Source organism: Physeter macrocephalus, chromosome 5, assembly GCF_002837175.3.
Source record: "Physeter macrocephalus isolate SW-GA chromosome 5, ASM283717v5, whole genome shotgun sequence".
In the NCBI taxonomy this organism is placed as follows: Eukaryota; Metazoa; Chordata; class Mammalia; order Artiodactyla; family Physeteridae; genus Physeter; species Physeter macrocephalus.
Window position 1 is genome coordinate 87,878,245 of NC_041218.1, and position 20,464 is coordinate 87,898,708.

The following is a 20,464-nucleotide window of genomic DNA, read 5'->3' on the forward strand; positions in this document are numbered from 1 at the left end:
GTGCCCACACGGAGAAGGGTGGGCTCACTCACCTTTGTCCCCTCTGGTTTACTCGGTCTCCTCCTTTCCTCCGGGGACTATCTAACAAGCAGGCATCAAACAGCCACCTGACTTTAAATATAAAACAGTGCTTCTCAGTGGAGGTGATTTTGGCCCCCAAGGGGCATTTGGCAAGGTCTGGAGACATTTTTGGTTGTCATGATTGGGCCGGGGGTGCTACTGGTGTCTAGTGGGTAGAGGACAAGGATGCTGCTCTGTAAACACCCTACAGAGCCTAGGACCGCCCACCACAGCAGGAATTATCTGGCCCCAAGTGTCCGCAGTGCCAAGGTTGAGAAACCCTGATACAAGTGGAGAAGAAATTTTAAAATTTATGGTGAGAGCAAAGAAAGGGGAGAGTGATTTATAAAGGAATGCTAATAGATCACTTCTTTTTTTGTCACCCAGCCAAAAAAAAAAAAGACCACTTTTAACTTGTTATCTGCAGACAACATTATGTATAAAATATTCAATAGAAGTTAACTCTAAGCAAAACTGGTCACAAAAGACTTGCTTCTCCCTTTTCCCAGTATGAAATATGTCTGTCCTGCTCTTATTCCAACACGGAGAGATAACTTCAGTCGAAAATTTGATGCTAAACAAGAAAGACCAAAAAGCAGTTTTAACAGAGAGCAACTTATGAACCTTCCTCTGTCCAATGTTCTTTTTTCTTTCCGGAGAACCGTGGAGTACGGAGGGTTATTAGGCAATAAGACTAACAAGGCACTGAAGAAAGGATTGTGAAAAGCGCTTACTTTTCTTATGGTTAATTCCTTATCCAAACTTTGGAATACTGGTAGGACTTGTCATTACAGCCAAAAAGTAGTGGCTAAAACACTTCTCTTGCAGCAAGTAATGCTGGAACAAATAGAATATATTTTAGAGCTTACTCCTTTGAATTAGTTTTCATCGTTTTAATAAGTTTTTCATGGTAATCTTTTCTTCTGACAAAATGACGAGAGATTCTGTTCATAACCTTGTTCAGCAACCTCATGAGTAATGGGAGAATCCTAATTCCGGGAACGGTCTTAGAGCTTGCTAAGTCTAAGCTGCTATCTTAAAGCCTAACAGAAACCAGAAGAACCAAAGCCCTGGGTCATGTGAGGAGGCAGAGGAAGCAACTCTGACCACCTGTTTGCCCTTTATCAAATGCCAACCTGAGTGCATTTGCCTCTTTGGTTTCCCACCGCAGAGCTCAACAGCCCAGCCTCGGCACCCAGCTCAGAGAAGCACAGCCCCCTGGCCCAGCAGCACAGCCCCCTGGCCCAGCCCAGCCCGGCCACCCCCAACAGTCCTGTCGCCCAACCAGCTCCTCCTCAGCCGCTTCAGCTGCAAGGACATGAAAACAGGTAAAGTCTCCTCTGGCTTTTCTGCTGCTGAGTAGTGAAGTGGGGGGAGAGAGAGTTTGGGACAGGACAGGTCACAGGCAGGAGAGAGATTTGCATAACGTAGAAATCACTGTGTGCCCCTTTGCGTGATTTTGAGATTGTGTGTATGTTATAAACGTAGTTTCATGAGCAAATACAGGTGTCTATCCTTCACAGTAAGAGAAGCTTTCCTGAGGAAATGATGCATCATTGCAGGTGAGTAGGGTTTAACTAGCTGAAGAGCACATTAAGGAGGGTCCAGACAGAGTCGTATATACAATATACGGTATCATATACAAAGGCCCTTTGGCAGGAGGGGGTATGCAAGCACGAAGGAGGGAAATAAGGCCAGTGTAGCGGGGGGAGAGGGGCAGGAGCACGGTTTGAGATGAAGCCAGTGAGAGGCTGGTGGGGAACGGCCCTAAAGGGTCTCATAGGTTTGTTAAAGATTTTGATCTTTATCTTACGTGTTGTGAGAGGTCATTGGAGGGCTTTAAGCTGAGGACTGACATCCTTGGATTAGCTTTTCAAGGTCTCTCAGTTGGCCCCGTAGAGAGCACACTGGAGGCTGATCAGAATGAATGAAGTTAGAAGTGGCCGCCGTGTCCACCGAGCCACGCCCGTGATGGCTCGGAGAATAACGGCGGTGTGGAGGTGGGAAACGTTGAAGGGTTTGTGAGCATGAATGTAAGTTAGTATTTTTACTGCATTTTACCTTATATCCACCTGCCCACGGTCTAATGAGATTCTTCCATTTCAGAATGTGATCAGGCCCTGTGAACTTGCAGAATAAAAGGCTGCCATAAGAAAACAACACTGTCTTCTTGCTGAGACGTGTGTGTAACGGGGAGCCTGGGTCAGGTTGCGCCATTAAAGAAAGAGGTGAAGACATGTTCCCGTGTTGGTTTTGCCCTTTCAAAGGAGAAAAATAGAACAACCCACGGGAACATCTCTGAAAACAAAACCCTCGCGGTCCTTTCCGTGATTCTAACGTTTTCTGAACATCTGCTACCCATCTCCTGCCTCCCCTGTTGGTGAAGGTGAAGTGAGACCCAGTTTCTGAGTCCCAGAACTTTCTAGGTTTACCACTCCCGATGTTGCAGAGCCAATACTTGCCCTGTGCCAGAAGTGTTCTTTCCATGAAGCCCTGTTCTAGTCTGATTTCTCCCATTTGCTTTCCTAGAAAGATAAATATCTATTGTCCACAGCTGTTTATGGTTTTAATATAGTCCAGGGAAGAGAAGAGACTAAGCCCCATAAGGTAAATGATGCAGAGGCAAGAATTTGACAGTCCAGAAGAGGAGTATGTCCTGGGTGCCTCGGTAATAAGCCCCAGATGCGTTTGCTTTCACCATGTGTTGTTTGGACACATTGCACTGGCTTTCCCCGGGATTCGCTTTAGATTTAGGAGGAAGGACCTGAGTGCTCCAGCAGTCCCCGAGCCAGCTTCAGATGCTTCCTCTTGGCTCTGCCACTGTCAATTAAACCTCCCAGCCACGATCGCGTCTTCCCTTTCCAGAGTTAAACTTTCCTGAAATTGGACTCTTGCTTCTGGCCTGCGGGTGGGTAATCTCATCCCTAGTGTGTTATAGTTCAGTGGGGAGAATGACAAATGGGCAAGGCCACTATCCTGTCCCCATCGGCTACTAGTTACAACCGGGGACTCGGCCCCTGTCAAAGAAGCAACAGCCTTTGGATGGGTTTGTTTTTGTCTTTGTTTTTGTTTTACCTGACTGTGGGATAAAATATTTCCTGACTCTGGGATTAACAGATTGACCTGGTCCAAAGTTTTATAAATTACCAACAAATTTACCCAGAGTTCTTAGCTGTTTTTGCTTCAGTAATATTAAATGCCTGGAAAGTGCCCACTCCTGTTCTAGGGTCCTTTCCTGGCACTGAGGTTTCCTGGCTTAGCTGTTTGATTGTGAGTAGGTGGCTCTTTTCCAAATGAATGGAGAGATTCCATAATCTTACAGCTACTAGAACCATTTTTCTAGCTGCATTTAAAAATGGTCATGGTATCAGAGAGAAACTCTTTGCCTTTTGCTAGATCAGGCCACAGATGTCTCCAAGACAGCTTGTATGCCAAGCACACAGTATGAATTTCCTATTAATTCATTTGTACAAGAAGTGCCCACCTACATGTCAAATTGAGCCAGTTTCCATGTTAAAGTGGGATAAAATAAAGTGACAATCTGCTCGCAAATTTTTATCTTATGAGTTAGGAGAAGTGAATATTTTATCCTGTCTTATTTACTCTTGAATTGGCTTCCTCCTGACACTCTGCACACCTCTACTCGTTTCTCTGTCTCGTAACATCCTTTTGGTGCGTGCTCAGGAAACAAAATAATTTTAATATGAACATAAGCCAAACCCTGTTCAAGGAGAAGCATTTTTTGAAAACAACAAACAGCCCTTGTGTAATATATTCAGAAACTAAGTATAAATAGCAGAGCTCACCTTCCCAGCAAAGGCAATCATTATTTACGTCTTTTAAATAGCAAGATTAGTGGAAAGCATTGGAAATTGACTTCTCTCATAGACTTTGTGCACTGGATGCTGCAGGCTGGAAGCAGTTCTTGAAAGGCCCACATGAGGCAAAAGCCCACCGTAAGATCCCCTACCACATGGGCAGCATTTTTTGATTCTGGAACTTACTCATACCATAAAATTCTGCTAGAATTTACCATTAGCAATCTGGTTTCATCATCTCTAAAGTCTCTTTAATAGTGGAATTAATAGCTACGAAGAGTTATACTGATATACAACCTACGAACCTTTCATAAGTAAAGGAACTTTTAAGAGGCTGTTTGTTTGTTTTCAATGATCCTGAGTTCTCCTTAAAATAAAGTGTTTCACAAATTCAGAGTAACAGCTCTTGCCCTAACTAGTTGTTCATTCACTTAAAAGTTAACTAGTGTATCATTCACTTAAAAGTTAACAACACTCCTAAAAATTAAGTATGTTTTCCTTATTAAAGAATTCTTCTTCAACATAAAATCCTGCATGTGGCACTGTTGAATGAAACGGGCATGCTCAGAGGCAGGCTTGGATGGCTGCTGTTACAAGTTCTAACTGTCCCTGTTTCTAAGGCTCTGGGGGGACTCTTAACATCTCACCCTCTTCTGCTATACCTCATGACACATCTGGTTGGAAACGAAGCTCATAATGGATATTCCATACCAATGCCACAGAGATAATGAAAATAAAGTGACTGTGCTATAACTTAAAACAATGTGACATCTACACCACCAAGCACACGATTTCTAAAGAGGAACCGATACACACCAACAAATGTCACCCAGTCCAATTCCTTTTGTTTAATTCATGCGTTTACCTAGTTAAGCATCTTATTCAAAGCGTATTTTAAATAATTCTGTTCTCAGAATGCACACTTATCTCAGTAGGTGAGTGGACACCTTGCTGAGGTATAAAGCGAAGCCTAAATTATGCATCTCACAAAAGGAATGTGTCACTTCTGCAGGTTAAGTAACAAATGGGAACTACTCAAAGCGTTATTAAAATAACTGCATTTCTAACCCCCTTTCAAAACCCCAAATAAACACATCTATTGCCATGCACTATCAGTGTGTGAATGTGTTTTTCTAATCGACCTGTATCCCTAAGTAGCTCATTATATGGATGTTGTCATGGCAACAGGCAATGAACTACAGAGTTAAGTGGCCTCTATATTATGGTGATAATTTTTTCAGTTTATCTTATTAATGATCCCATAATGGTAGGTGTTGGCTACTTTAGCCCTTCCCCCCCCCCCCCCCCCCGCCCTGGAAGCCCCTCAGTTTAGAGCAATCTGGATTCACAAAACAGAACTAAACAATTAGTTTTGGTCTCTGTATTTATTTGTTAATAACTAGAAACAAGAAATAATATCTAGAAACAAGAATAAGACAAGTGTTAGACATAAACACTTCTGCCTTTCCTTCTATCTAATGACCATGATAGTATCTGATACTAAGCCCGAGGGTTATAGTCTAGTATTTAAACCTCTGTGTGATATGTTTCTACTTTTAGCAATGACCCAATGACTTTCTGCTTGATTTGTAGTTGGTGATTATACCTTACTTTCACTCCTTTAACCTCTGTATGATATTCAAAAAGCCCCAAGCTAACAGGTTAAAACAGCCTTTAGTTAGATATTTATAGAGTATCTAGAGATCACTTCAGTCATGTTTTCACGAAGTAACGGATGCTGTGTGTGTGTCAGAGAGAGAGAGAGAGAGAGAGAGAAAAATGGAAAGAGTTGGTTTACTGATATTAAGACAGACTGTTGTTTGGGGATGTACAGCGAAGTGTGTGAGTCCCTAGTTTTGCTGCAGTTGCACAGTTTTTAAATAGCAAAGTCAAAGAAGGTTCTCCATAAGTCCTTTTCCACAAAGTTCTAAGTGACCATCACTTTCACCTTGATTTCTTAAGGAGCCAAATGAAAGGTATACCGTATGGCATTTGTCAAAGGTTTTAAAGTAATACGTATCATTTATGGACTCTTCTCATAATCCTGAACATGAAAAGGACCACCAAGAGGTGTGGCCTCTACACGCCCGGAGGTCCTAAAGTCATTCTAATCTCCTTAGAGTGCTGAGATACCAAAGCAAGTACCATTTCCATTCATTTAGTTACAGGTCAGAAGTAAAAGCAAGGCAAGATGTGAAACCAGATATCCGACAGCCTCCGTTCACGGACTACAGGCAGCCCCCACTGGACTACCGGCAGCCCCCCGGAGGGGACTATCTGCAAGCCCCGCCCTTGGACTACAGGCAGCCCTCCCCCGACACCAGGCAGTTCCCTCTGTCCGACTACAGGCAGCCCCAGGTACCTCAAAGATCCCGTTGCCTTTATTTCATTTTTCCAATCAGCAGGCCTGTCATTCACGCACACACACAACTCTGGCGCTCAACAGCAGTGAATGAGAAAATCCAAAGGAGAGTTAATATCCCTCAGGCCTATATGCAATAGTTACATGTTTGCCAAGTAAACAGATGAGTACTAAGGGATGTGTGCCAAAGTAAACCAGCTACCCAGCACTTCTTTTAAGGACTGAGGAAACTGTGTTCCGATCTGCTCAGGCCTTTGGAATCTTGTCTTGCATTTTGCTAGATGGTGAAATCACGTTACTCCTCACGATATCGTGTCGGGGGAACACGTTAACTGTGAGAGAGAAGGAGAACAGAAGGACAGACCGTGGAAGCTTCTCTGATATTAAACAATGGTTTATTCCATTTTCTCCCCAACCCCAAAGGATTTTGATTATTTCACTGTGGACATGGAGAAAGGAGCCAAAGGATTTGGATTCAGTATTCGTGGAGGAAGGGAGTACAAAATGGATTTGTACGTGTTGAGATTGGCAGAAGATGGGCCAGCAATAAGAAATGGAAGGATGAGGGTAAGAATGTTCTCTTTGTCTAGAATTGCTTAATTCTGAAAGAAACGCTCATTGTGGCGCTGGAGGAGCAGTGAGACCTGCTGTTAAGCAAACTGACTTGATGCAGATGTTGCCTTCTTTCCATTTCATGATCCAGTTTTCTAAAGGTTTGCCCAAACATTGTTTAAGAATCATCTCTCATTTCCCTTCTTATGGCTTCTAACTGTAAACTCTCAAGATGGTGTTTTTTATATATATATATATGTATGTTTCTCTAAAGAACAAACTAAAGAAAACAAAGTAATCTAAGAAATAGCTTGAAATGGAAACATGGCTCCATAATTTTTTGCGTGGTTTGAGGATTCAGATTTTATCTGAGATTGAATCTTTTGAAATTTATTTTCAGTTTCATGCTTTTTTCTTCACGTGGTTTTGTGTTTCTTTGGGACTACTTCTTTTGAGTTGACTGGCTTTGGCTATGATGTTGGGCAGAAAGAAGAAGGAGAAAGGGGGATGAGGCTTCTTGGATACATGTTGTCCTTAAAAATGGTAGCAGTCAAAAATTTTCCAATTAGAGTTTAAGCTGAGGGTGGATTCTTAATGTAATAGTTACTTTGAGGCATCTGGTTGACGCATAACTGAGTCTTCCTCTAAAGGTGCAAAACAAAACTTGATAACAATACAGAACATTAGTCAGTCTTTCTCTCTAAAATGTCATCTAGTAAGCACATAAAAAAGGTTAGTTATTATAAATAAAATCTAGAATTATTCTTGTCCTCCCTCCTTGCTCTTTAAGTTAATACAGAAAAGCTGTGGTTCTTGGGCTCTAGAGCTTCAGATTCTTGTGCTGATTTTCACCAACCGATTGCTCCTGTCAGTGGAATGAAACTGTTATTCCTACCACCCAGTCTGCCATTTCTCTAGTCTCATTTCCGAGTCAGTGAATCATCCATGGTGCAAAAGTAGAAAGTGTAAATGTGTCTATTTTTCTCCATGCCTTTACAATCCTTTGACAACCGGGAAGTATCCAAGTTGGAATTTGAACCCAGGCAAGGCTGATCCAGGAGAATGACAGTCCCCGCCAACACCAAACACCAGCCTCCTCTTACCCCTTCTACATGTGGTTTTAGAATAGGTCTCTACACGGTTTCTTGGCTCTCAGTTCCCACTTTCTTAACGTGCTGCAAAGCCAACTCACAAGTGGTTCAATAGAACAAAATTAATCTTTGCAGTGCAGTGGAAAACAACACAGCACAGAAGCCATGAGTGAGATGACCAGAGCCCTGTGAGAGGGGACCTCCCCTTATCCCACAAGTGGATTTTAGAGGTGTGGGTTCCAAACGGTGGCCACACTTTATAACAAATGGTCTAAATGGCTAATCAATATATTCAGTTCTCCCAAAGCATAGAAGCCTAAATATAGAAGTACTCTTATGTAAAAAGAATACTCTTTCTTATAAAATCTAAGCCAGAGCAGTAGTTCTCAGCGTGGTCCCTGAGATCAGCATCCCCTGGGAATGTGTTAGAAATGCGGATTCTCCAGCCCCGTCGCAGACTTACTGAAACCCTAGGAGTGAGGCCACCAGGCTGTGTTTGTGTGATCCATCTTCCAGGTGAATCTGGTACAAGCTGAAGTTTGGGAACCACTGAGCTAAAGGGAAGCCGTCATGACATAGGTACGGCACAGTTAGGATGTGTGTGGCTCAGGCTTCGTTCATTCCCCCTAGATCCTGTCCAGGGAGTTTTCCATCCTGTTCCAATGGTTTACCTCAGGTCCTTAAATCCATGGAAACACAGGTTTAGAATTCTGTAGGCAGGTGCTCAATTTTAGGAAAGATGCTTTTTATTCTGGCAGGTGATAAAAATGAGTCCTCTACCTGGGTTTCAGAAAATGGTATTTTCACTTCTTGTCAAAGATTATAGAAATAAGCAATATTTCACCATTTTCCATGTCATTTTTATAAAGCAACGCATTCTTTCTGTGTACAAGCTGTCCAAAAGGAGTTATCATGGCCAGTTTTAGATATTATGGGTGTTTATTTTGGACTACTATATATATATCTATTTCTAGCTTTTAATTCTCAAAGAAAACAAGTCACTTGAAAGTCACAGAAATTCTATGGATCAGATTTGACTGTTTGATTTTATTTCAGATCTTTGGCAGGGATGAACGGATGACTTTTTTTCTGCTTTTACGGGTTATACTTAATATTCAGATGTTTTGGGTTTATTTTTTAAGTTTATTTTATTTATTCTTTTTTGGTTGTGTTGGGTCTTCGTTGCTGCACGTGGGCTTTCTCTAGTTGCGGCGAGCGGGGGCTACTCTTCGTTGAGGTGCGAGGGCTTCTCATTGCGGTGGCTTCTCTTGTTGCGGTGCACGGACTCTAGAGCTCAGGCTCAGTAGCTGTGGCGCACAGGCTTAGTTGCTCCGCGGCATGTGGGATCTTCCTGGACCAGGGCTCGAACTCTTGTCCCCTGCATTGGCAAGCGGATTCTTAACCACTACGCCACCAGGGAAGCCCTGTTTTGGGTTTTTGTTACTCATGGATTCTTACGGCATCAACGGAGAACTTGTCTAGGGTAACAAACTCCATGTCAGGGCAGTAAACTACTTCATCATGTAAGTTCAAAGGTGCTACTAGATAATACAAACACATTAACTGCTGTTTGAATTTGATAAGTATTTTGTATCTGTAGAGTTAAAGATCAACAGTTGTTCTTAATCATAGCACATAACTAATTCAAATCTTGTTTTCATGTTTATTATCAAATTTACAGGCTCAGCGGCCATGGCTCACGGGCCTAGCCGCTCCGCGGCATGTGGGATCTTGCCGGACCGGGGCACGAACCCGTGTCCCCTGCATCGGCAGGTGGACTCTCAACCACTGCGCCACCAGGGAAGCCCAGCAATAACCTTTAATTCACAGATGTGTTTAAATTATTTCAGCAAGGACCAGGATAGATTAATATTTGCATGACTCAATGGTTTGATTATTTTAATGTATAAACTCAATAACATATAGGTTACCAACTTGGGAATTTAACAGTGAAAATAATTAGGAACTTATTATAAAATTCCCCCTTGATACCGTTGTTGCTCAGATACGTATAGATCTTAAATATCTGTGCAGATGATGCTTATAAGGCAGCTGTTCACTCCATGGGTATTATGGCTTGGTTCATAAAGTTCCAAGACTTCTGAGAAAAGTAGATGAACTAGATATTCACAGGTTACATTAAAAATAAGCTCAGGAAGAAGAGAAGCTAACACCAGGTCCTTCCCAACGTTTAAAACACTCAGGCATATTTCTCCATGTTAATTGCTATTCCTTCACCTTCAGTGTTAATGCATTATTGCCTCTGTGCCCAAACTAAACACACACTTTGTGATCAAGTAAGTTTGGAACACACTGTATAGTTTTGTTTTGTTTTGTTTTTCCTTTTTTCATGATCAGAAACAGAAGGGAAAAGCCAGGAAGTGCCTGGCAATAGCAGGGTGTCTTAGATTAAACTCAGTACAGTAACATTGCCCAACCCAGAATTACTACACAAGAGCTGGGCGATTCTGAAAAATCATTTCATGTAACAGTTAAAGAATTACTGTGCCCGTGGATTAGAGCTATAAGTAGCCCTAGTTTTGAACACTGAGTTAGTGCACCAGATGTTAGTCTCTGAATCTGAGACTTTTCCTGGGTCTTTTATGTTAGTCTTGGTTGTAGGACGGTGATGGCATGCGCCTGTTTAGTAGTACAAGACTTTGCTAAGATTACAGAGAAAACCAGGTAAATCCGATGTCAGAGGAGGTGGCTAACAGAGGTGTAAAAACATCCCTCTCACACTGGGAATGTTAAGAAATGATGGCACAGATATGTATTTTTTTAAAGCATGTCTTTAGGCACCCAACTGATATCCTAGGCATCCAAGAGAAATACCAAAGTTCTTCCCACTTCAGGTGTTCTTTTACGGATCTGGTGAGGGACAGGTGGGCATATCCCAAAAGTGAGTCCCAGGTGAATGATTTCACTCTAGCATTTCTGGGCACCTGCAGCAGAGAGAATAATCTTAGCAGAGATCTTTGGCAAGTTAGACTGTCTGACTTTCAAAGTGATTAATAAGCACTCCCACAGAACATGAATTATTTTTTTCCTCCTCCTCTGAAAGTATTGTATGTTTACTCAATTTTTTTGTTAAATAAATACTTTCTTTCCACTTGATGAAACAAGTATCCTGATAAGGTATCCTGATAAGGTCAATGGGTTCCCTCAAAATATGAGAACGTACGGACAGCAAACCACAATCAGAAAGTAGTGGGGAAAATAATGGCTCCTTCTGAGGTCAGATTTACAAGCCAAGTCTAGATATAGGGGAGAGGATAAGAAAATCTTTTTCAGAAGATCAATTCAATCCTTATTTAAAAGAGAGATTCTAGAACCTCCTTTATCAGAAACATATAAACGTAACAGTAAATGAATTTAAAGATTTACTAAAAATATGACTATTTTGATCCCTTCTAAACCCTCAGCCCTGCTCTCAACCTCCAAAATAAGCAAACGTGATGCATTTGCTTTATTAAATTTAGAAACATCAAGTCACTTTGTTGAACCTCAGTGCCTATAAAATAGGAAGAATTATATCTACCATCTAGAGTTTTGGGGAGGATCTGAGCAGTTTTTCAGGTGGTAGAATTGATTTTTCTTATTAAGACAAAGAAGTGAGGTATTAATTTGTGAGTGACTTATGATATTGAGAGAGGGACTTAGATATTATGACATGTCATGATATAGAACTTGAATAGAATAGTGCAATTAGAATAAACACCAAGAAAAACAATGTGAAACATAATTATGTGAAATATTCACTTCATAAAAAAAAAGTAGAGAATAGCAAGTTTTGACTTTAATTAGTAGCTAGTGTTTCAACATCAATTAATACTATGTAATAAACGTTAAAGAGACAAAACAAAACACAATCTGTAAATGTAGAAAATAAGGGGAATGGGAAATAGAAACATAATCGTCTTGTCTGATTGCTTTTCCTCAGTCATTCAAGAAGCCTAATATCAGAAGAGAAACACAAATGACATTCAGATTTCAAGGAAAAGTGTAAGAAAGTACTAGAAAATAGTAATGGATCTGTTTTAAAAAGAAGACTTTTTAAGTTTGTAAAATAGTCTAATAAAGTTGAGAGGGATAAAATTTTCATAACTGATGAATAAATCTCTGGCACAAAACTCTTAGGGACATAATCTAATTAAACACTGAGAATAAATAGAAAACACAGGCAAAGAATAATGAACAAATGAAGTAATTTACCGGTGAAGCTTCCTAAGAAATCAGGAGACTTCTGGAGGGAAGGGATAGTAGTTCTAAAAGTGCTTAAATAAAAATTGAGAGTTGAGTTAAAAGACATCTGAAAGGAGATCAAGTTTGCTCTTGGAAAGGTATTTTCCTGTTTCCATAAAAGTATAATATTTTCCCATTTCCATAAAATATTTTTTTATTTTAAAGAAAGAATATAACTTTTTAACTTCCTCACCTTAATAACTGTGTAGCAGCTGTCTGTGCCTACTTAGCATTGCATAAACTTTGGTATAAAATGGTTTATCTTCTTCCTGAAACTTACATGACACAAAAGTCAGCCTGCAGTGGGCCTTGGAATCACCAACGACATTTTGTAAGACTGAATAATGCGTGAAAAAGATACTTACTTCTTATCCATCTTTTTCTTTTTTCCATTTTTTTTTTTTTTTTAACGAAAAGGAAAATTCCCTGATGGCAGCTTCTTTTATATTTGTCACTTCTCCTTCTGTGGTCCAGACATGACTAACCTGTGACTACAGAATAAAAGTATTCTGTTTTATATTGTTTTTATTAAACATAAAACCATTTAGAAGAATATTTCTAACATACGTAATGGTATATATGCTAACAGTGATTCAAGCACCCGTGAACCCTTAGCCCAGTTAAAAAAAAAAAAAATCTCCACTGTCCTATGATTCCATTCTCCTCCCACTCTCCAGCCTCCAGAAGTAACCAGCACCCTAAATACTGTCATTCCTAGTCTTGCCACCTACGTATGTACCTCTTAACTATATCACTTAGTTTTGCACACTTAGTGAACTTTATATGAATGAATCATACTGTACATGTTCTTCTCTGTGGTTTGCTTTTTATACTTTATGTTCATAACACTCATCCAGGTTGACGCATGAAGCTGTAAATTATTCCATGGTATGAATATGCTACAGTCTATGTTAGTTAACTATGGAGAGTTGAAGTTTTCTCTATTAGTGGACATTGGGTTGTTTCCAGGTTTTTTTTTGCAACTAATACTATCCTTGTACATATTTCCTGCTGCACATATGCAAGAAATTCTGTAGACTATACTATATACCTAGGAGAGCATATATTTAACTTAACTAAATGACTCAGACATATTTTCCTAGGCGGTTGTACACATTCATACTCATACCAGCAATGTGAAAGTTTCCATTACGACACATCCTCACAAGATTTGTATTTCAGACTTATAAATTCTTATTCTGGTAGGTAGAAAATGACATATTGTTTAGGCTTAAATTTGCATTTCTTGATTACAAATAATATTCATCATCTTTCCTTAGGTTTACTGGACTTTCTTATTCCCTCTTAAATAGAGATGCCTCTTCATATCTTTTCCCCATCTTCTGTTAAATCTTTCCTTCTTTTCATATTGATTTTAGAAGTGTTTGTATGTTCCTGGTGATAGTTTTTCATGTTGCAAATACTTTACCCCAGCTTATGGCTTGTAGTTTCACCTTCTTTATGATGCCCTTTGATAAACAGAAGGTCTTAATTTTAGTGTAATTGACTTAATCAACCTTTTCCTTTATAGTTTCTGCTTTCTGTGTCATCTTTGAAAAATCATTTCCCAACTCATATTCTTAAAGATTCCCTACATCTTCTTCTAAAAGTTTTATAGTTTTGCTTTTTCATATCTGTCTTTAATTACCTAGAGTTGATTCCTCTGTGTAGTAAAAGGAAGAAATACAATTTCAGTTTTTCCAGATGGATAACCACTTGTCACAGCATCATTTATTGGATATCCTCTCATTTCCCCACAATCTGCAATGACAGCTCCATAATAAATAAAATTTCTTTAAATGCAATGGTCTGTTTATAGATTCTTTATACTGTTCTGCTGGTCTATTTGTCTATACCTACATCAATACTATACTCATCTGCCTTTTAATAAGTCTTGAGTTTTGATGGAGAAACTGCCTGTTCCCTCATCCCCAGACATACATCTTAATTCTTCAGGGGTGTTTGAATGTTCTTGGGCCTTTGCCCTTCCGTATAAAATTTTAGAAGTTTCTTGTCCTATTGGGAATTTTATTGGAATTGCTTAGAATCCATAAATAAATGTGGAAAAACTTACATCTTTATAATATTGAGTCTCCCTATCTGTGAACATGATATGATCCATTTATTTAGATTTTCCATAAACTGCTTAAATAAAGTTTCATAGTTTTTTCCATAACATACCTGAAAATATTTTGCTAGATTGATTCTAGGCATTTGCATGTTTTACTTTTACTTTTGTATTTTAATGTAATATTGAAATTAACTGTGTTACCAGTGAAAAGAAAGACAATTGATTTCTGTATATTGATCAATTATATCATGCAAAATTACTAAACTCTTATTAATTCAAATAAGTTATCTGTAACTTCCTCTGGATTTTCTACATAGATAATCACATTTTCTGCAAATAATGAGAATTCTGTGTCTTCCTTTTAAGTCTTTTTATTTCTTTTTCTTATTTTACTGCATTTACTTGGTTTTCAGTATGATGCTGAATAGAAGTAGTCAAACAAGCCCTCTTATCTTATTTCTAATCTTAAAGGGAATGCTTTCACCGTTAAACATAATGTTGAATGAGTTTATATAAATAACCTTTATCAGATTAAGAATGTTCCAGTCTATTACTAGTTTGCTAGAGAGTTAATTATGAATACACGTTGAATTTTATGTACTATTTCTGCATCCATAGAAAGTATATGATCTCTTTCCTTTAATATGCTAATTAACATGATTAAGAATATTATTAGTATATTAATGGATTATTATGTTAAATCATTCTTGATTTCCTCAGTTAAGCTATACTTATTCATGATGATCTTTTTTATGCATTGCTCAATTCAGTTTTCTGTTTCTTCAAGATATTTGCAGCTATGTTCGTAAGATTAGCCTGTAATTTTCTTTTCTTGCAGTGTTGGCGAATGATTTCAACATTAGTGTTATACTAGCCTTATAAAGTGAGAAAGAATAATGCCTTTTGTTATTGTCATTGCTGTTGTTATCTGGAACAGTTTAAGTTAAGAATTGTCCTTGAATGTTTGGTAGAACGCACCTGTAAATCCATCCAGGTCTGGTATATTTTTTTGTGTGAAAATTTTAAACCACATTACATTTCTATAATAATTAGGGTATTCTCCAGATTTTTAATTTCTTCTTGAGTCAATTCTTATAAATTTCTTTTTTTCTGATAATTTATTTCATCTTAGTTTTCAAAGTTTTTATAATATTATCTTATTATATTTTTAATATTTAAAGCATTTGTATTTATGTTCCCTTCTCATTTATTTGACTGTTGTTTATTTGTGTATTCTTTCTGTTTTTCTTATTAATCATGCCAGAGATTTGTCCATTTTTTATTCTTTTAAAGAACCAGCTTACATATTTTGTTCTCTTGCTTATTCATTTGTTTTTATATTTAATATTTCTCTGCCTCCATTTTCTTTGGGTTTACTCTGTTCTTATTTTTCTTGCTCCTTAAGTTGGATGCTAAGCTCAGTACTTCTGAAGTTTTCTTTGTTTCTATTAATAATGTATGAATTTAAGGCTGTAGTTTCAATATGTAGTATGTTCATTATTTTAAGTTCTAAATATATTCTAATTTACACTATGATTCATTCCATTATTTCTTCTTTGATGCATGGATTATTTAGAAGGTCTTTTTGGTTTTTATTCCTGAAAGTGTGGGGATTTTCTGGTTAGTTATCTATCTTTGATTTCTAGTGTAATTCCATTGCCATCAGAGAATATATTCTATATGATTTCAGTCTTTCAAATTTATTGTGCCTTACTCTTTGGCCTTACATGTATTCAGTTTTTTGTATATGATCCATGTGTGCTTGAAAAGAATGTGCATTCTGTAATTACTGAGTGCAGTATTCTATAGATGTATTCATTGGATAAAGCTTGATTATTGTATTATTCAAATATTCTATATGCTTACTAATTGCTATGTATTTGATCTGTTAAATATTGATCTGGGTGCTTTAAAAGTTTTTCTTTTTTTTGTTAAAGATCTTGTAAATTTTTCTTTGATCTGTCAAGCTTTGCTTTGTATGTTTTAAAGCCATGTTATTTGGTATATTTTCCAGATGAATTGAATCTTTTATCATTATGCAGCAACCTACCACATCTCTGTCAATACTTTTTACTTTCAAGTCTGTTTTGTCTGATATTAGTAAGGATACCTTTCAACCTTTCCGTGTCCTTATATTTTATGTGTTTCTCTGGTCTATGTAGCTATTTTTCTGTTTTTTTAATGGTATATCTTAACTAGATCATTTTAGTCAATTTATATTAATTTTGATTACTAATATTTTTATTTCTATCATTTTATTCTGTCCCTTTTCTGTCTTGCTCTTTATATTCTTTTTACCTTACTTTGAATAGTCTGGGTTTCCAGTTCATGCAGGTATCTCCTATTAGGCTCCTTGTTTGTAGCCCCAAGCTGTATTTTCTATCCTTGATGCCCATCCATCAAAATGGAAACTCAGGTTTCCTAGGAAAAGGTAAAGCTCCCTTTGGCATTTGTTTGCCTTCCAGGAGTCCCAACATTCACTTTGTTTTTGGCATCAGAGGATTCTTTAGTTTCTTGCCTGTTCAGCAATGGTAAGGTTATTCAGGGTATCTAACCCACCGTATTGCTAGAAGCAGAAGTTTATGTCACATTTACCTTTAATGACCAAATTATGGTTGCTAAAACTATATCCAGTCTTAGAGCTGGCAATTAGTCTCTCTCTCACAGTATCTTCACGTAGGAGCCCCAGAGGGCAACCTACATGTGCCGGCTGCCGTCACTCTGTAGCCTGTCTTCCTCTCCAACTCCAGTCCCACTGGTGAGGGTCCCCTGCCCACAAAGCCACTGATGAGTTCTTGCTACAGCCCCGCCTGAGGCCTCCACAGCTTGGGCCTTGGATGTGATGCACACACTACTGGGTCCTGGGAAGAGAGAATTATGGTCTCCTCCTCACCCCCTGCCACACTTTGCCTCTTCGGCACTGTAGCAACTCTGCTTGGCCCACAATCTCACAAAGGTGAGGGGTGGTCACAAACTCACTGCCTGCAGTGACCAGGCAGGGAACATATACAAGTGAAGAATGGAGGGCCCAGACTTCCTTGGTGGCGCAGAGGTTAAGAAGCCGCCTGCAATGCGGGGGACGCAGGTTCAAGCCCTGGTCTGGGAAGATCCCACATGCCGCGGATCAACTAAGCCCGTGCACCACAACACTTACATCTTTATAATATTGAGTCTCCCTATCTGTGAACATGATATGATCCATTTATTTAGATTTTCCATAAACTTACATCTTTATAATATTGAGTCTCCCTATCTGTGAACATGATATGATCCATTTATTTAGATTTTCCATAAACTTACATCTTTATAATATTGAGTCTCCCTATCTGTGAACATGATATGATCCATTTATTTAGATTTTCCATAAACTTACATCTTTATAATATTGAGTCTCCCTATCTGTGAACATGATATGATCCATTTATTTAGATTTTCCATAAACTTACATCTTTATAATATTGAGTCTCCCTATCTGTGAACATGATATGATCCATTTATTTAGATTTTCCATAAACTTACATCTTTATAATATTGAGTCTCCCTATCTGTGAACATGATATGATCCATTTATTTAGATTTTCCATAAACTTACATCTTTATAATATTGAGTCTCCCTATCTGTGAACATGATATGATCCATTTATTTAGATTTTCCATAAACTTACATCTTTATAATATTGAGTCTCCCTATCTGTGAACATGATATGATCCATTTATTTAGATTTTCCATAAACTTACATCTTTATAATATTGAGTCTCCCTATCTGTGAACATGATATGATCCATTTATTTAGATTTTCCATAAACTTACATCTTTATAATATTGAGTCTCCCTATCTGTGAACATGATATGATCCATTTATTTAGATTTTCCATAAACTTACATCTTTATAATATTGAGTCTCCCTATCTGTGAACATGATATGATCCATTTATTTAGATTTTCCATAAACTTACATCTTTATAATATTGAGTCTCCCTATCTGTGAACATGATATGATCCATTTATTTAGATTTTCCATAAACTTACATCTTTATAATATTGAGTCTCCCTATCTGTGAACATGATATGATCCATTTATTTAGATTTTCCATAAACTTACATCTTTATAATATTGAGTCTCCCTATCTGTGAACATGATATGATCCATTTATTTAGATTTTCCATAAACTTACATCTTTATAATATTGAGTCTCCCTATCTGTGAACATGATATGATCCATTTATTTAGATTTTCCATAAACTTACATCTTTATAATATTGAGTCTCCCTATCTGTGAACATGATATGATCCATTTATTTAGATTTTCCATAAACTTACATCTTTATAATATTGAGTCTCCCTATCTGTGAACATGATATGATCCATTTATTTAGATTTTCCATAAACTTACATCTTTATAATATTGAGTCTCCCTATCTGTGAACATGATATGATCCATTTATTTAGATTTTCCATAAACTTACATCTTTATAATATTGAGTCTCCCTATCTGTGAACATGATATGATCCATTTATTTAGATTTTCCATAAACTTACATCTTTATAATATTGAGTCTCCCTATCTGTGAACATGATATGATCCATTTATTTAGATTTTCCATAAACTTACATCTTTATAATATTGAGTCTCCCTATCTGTGAACATGATATGATCCATTTATTTAGATTTTCCATAAACTTACATCTTTATAATATTGAGTCTCCCTATCTGTGAACATGATATGATCCATTTATTTAGATTTTCCATAAACTTACATCTTTATAATATTGAGTCTCCCTATCTGTGAACATGATATGATCCATTTATTTAGATTTTCCATAAACTTACATCTTTATAATATTGAGTCTCCCTATCTGTGAACATGATATGATCCATTTATTTAGATTTTCCATAAACTTACATCTTTATAATATTGAGTCTCCCTATCTGTGAACATGATATGATCCATTTATTTAGATTTTCCATAAACTTACATCTTTATAATATTGAGTCTCCCTATCTGTGAACATGATATGATCCATTTATTTAGATTTTCCATAAACTTACATCTTTATAATATTGAGTCTCCCTATCTGTGAACATGATATGATCCATTTATTTAGATTTTCCATAAACTTACATCTTTATAATATTGAGTCTCCCTATCTGTGAACATGATATGATCCATTTATTTAGATTTTCCATAAACTTACATCTTTATAATATTGAGTCTCCCTATCTGTGAACATGATATGATCCATTTATTTAGATTTTCCATAAACTTACATCTTTATAATATTGAGTCTCCCTATCTGTGAACATGATATGATCCATTTATTTAGATTTTCCATAAACTTACATCTTTATAATATTGAGTCTCCCTATCTGTGAACATGATATGATCCATTTATTTAGATTTTCCATAAACTTACATCTTTATAATATTGAGTCTCCCTATCTGTGAACATGATATGATCCATTTATTTAGATTTTCCATAAACTTACATCTTTATAATATTGAGTCTCCCTATCTGTGAACATGATATGATCCATTTATTTAGATTTTCCATAAACTTACATCTTTATAATATTGAGTCTCCCTATCTGTGAACATGATATGATCCATTTATTTAGATTTTCCATAAACTTACATCTTTATAATATTGAGTCTCCCTATCTGTGAACATGATATGATCCATTTATTTAGATTTTCCATAAACTTACATCTTTATAATATTGAGTCTCCCTATCTGTGAACATGATATGATCCATTTATTTAGATTTTCCATAAACTTACATCTTTATAATATTGAGTCTCCCTATCTGTGAACATGATATGATCCATTTATTTAGATTTTCCATAAACTTACATCTTTATAATATTGAGTCTCCCTATCTGTGAACATGATATGATCCATTTATTTAGATTTTCCATAAACTTACATCTTTATAATATTGAGTCTCCCTATCTGTGAACATGATATGATCCATTTATTTAGATTTTCCATAAACTTACATCTTTATAATATTGAGTCTCCCTATCTGTGAACATGATATGATCCATTTATTTAGATTTTCCATAAACTTACATCTTTATAATATTGAGTCTCCCTATCTGTGAACATGATATGATCCATTTATTTAGATTTTCCATAAACTTACATCTTTATAATATTGAGTCTCCCTATCTGTGAACATGATATGATCCATTTATTTAGATTTTCCATAAACTTACATCTTTATAATATTGAGTCTCCCTATCTGTGAACATGATATGATC

At 37.1% G+C, this 20,464-nt stretch overlaps 1 protein-coding gene across 1 annotated transcript in view; it reads left to right on the forward strand.

The window, feature by feature from the left end:
• The window catches only part of MAGI2 (membrane associated guanylate kinase, WW and PDZ domain containing 2), a 1,419,801-nt gene that overhangs the window by 1,299,108 nt on the left and 100,229 nt on the right, over positions 1 to 20,464 (forward strand). Inside the window, exons 18-20 of the mRNA XM_024115935.3 lie at positions 1,232 to 1,388; positions 6,041 to 6,236; positions 6,664 to 6,807. Of these exons, the coding sequence (XP_023971703.1) occupies positions 1,232 to 1,388; positions 6,041 to 6,236; positions 6,664 to 6,807 (497 nt within the window). The remainder of the gene's footprint in view (positions 1 to 1,231; positions 1,389 to 6,040; positions 6,237 to 6,663; positions 6,808 to 20,464) is intronic.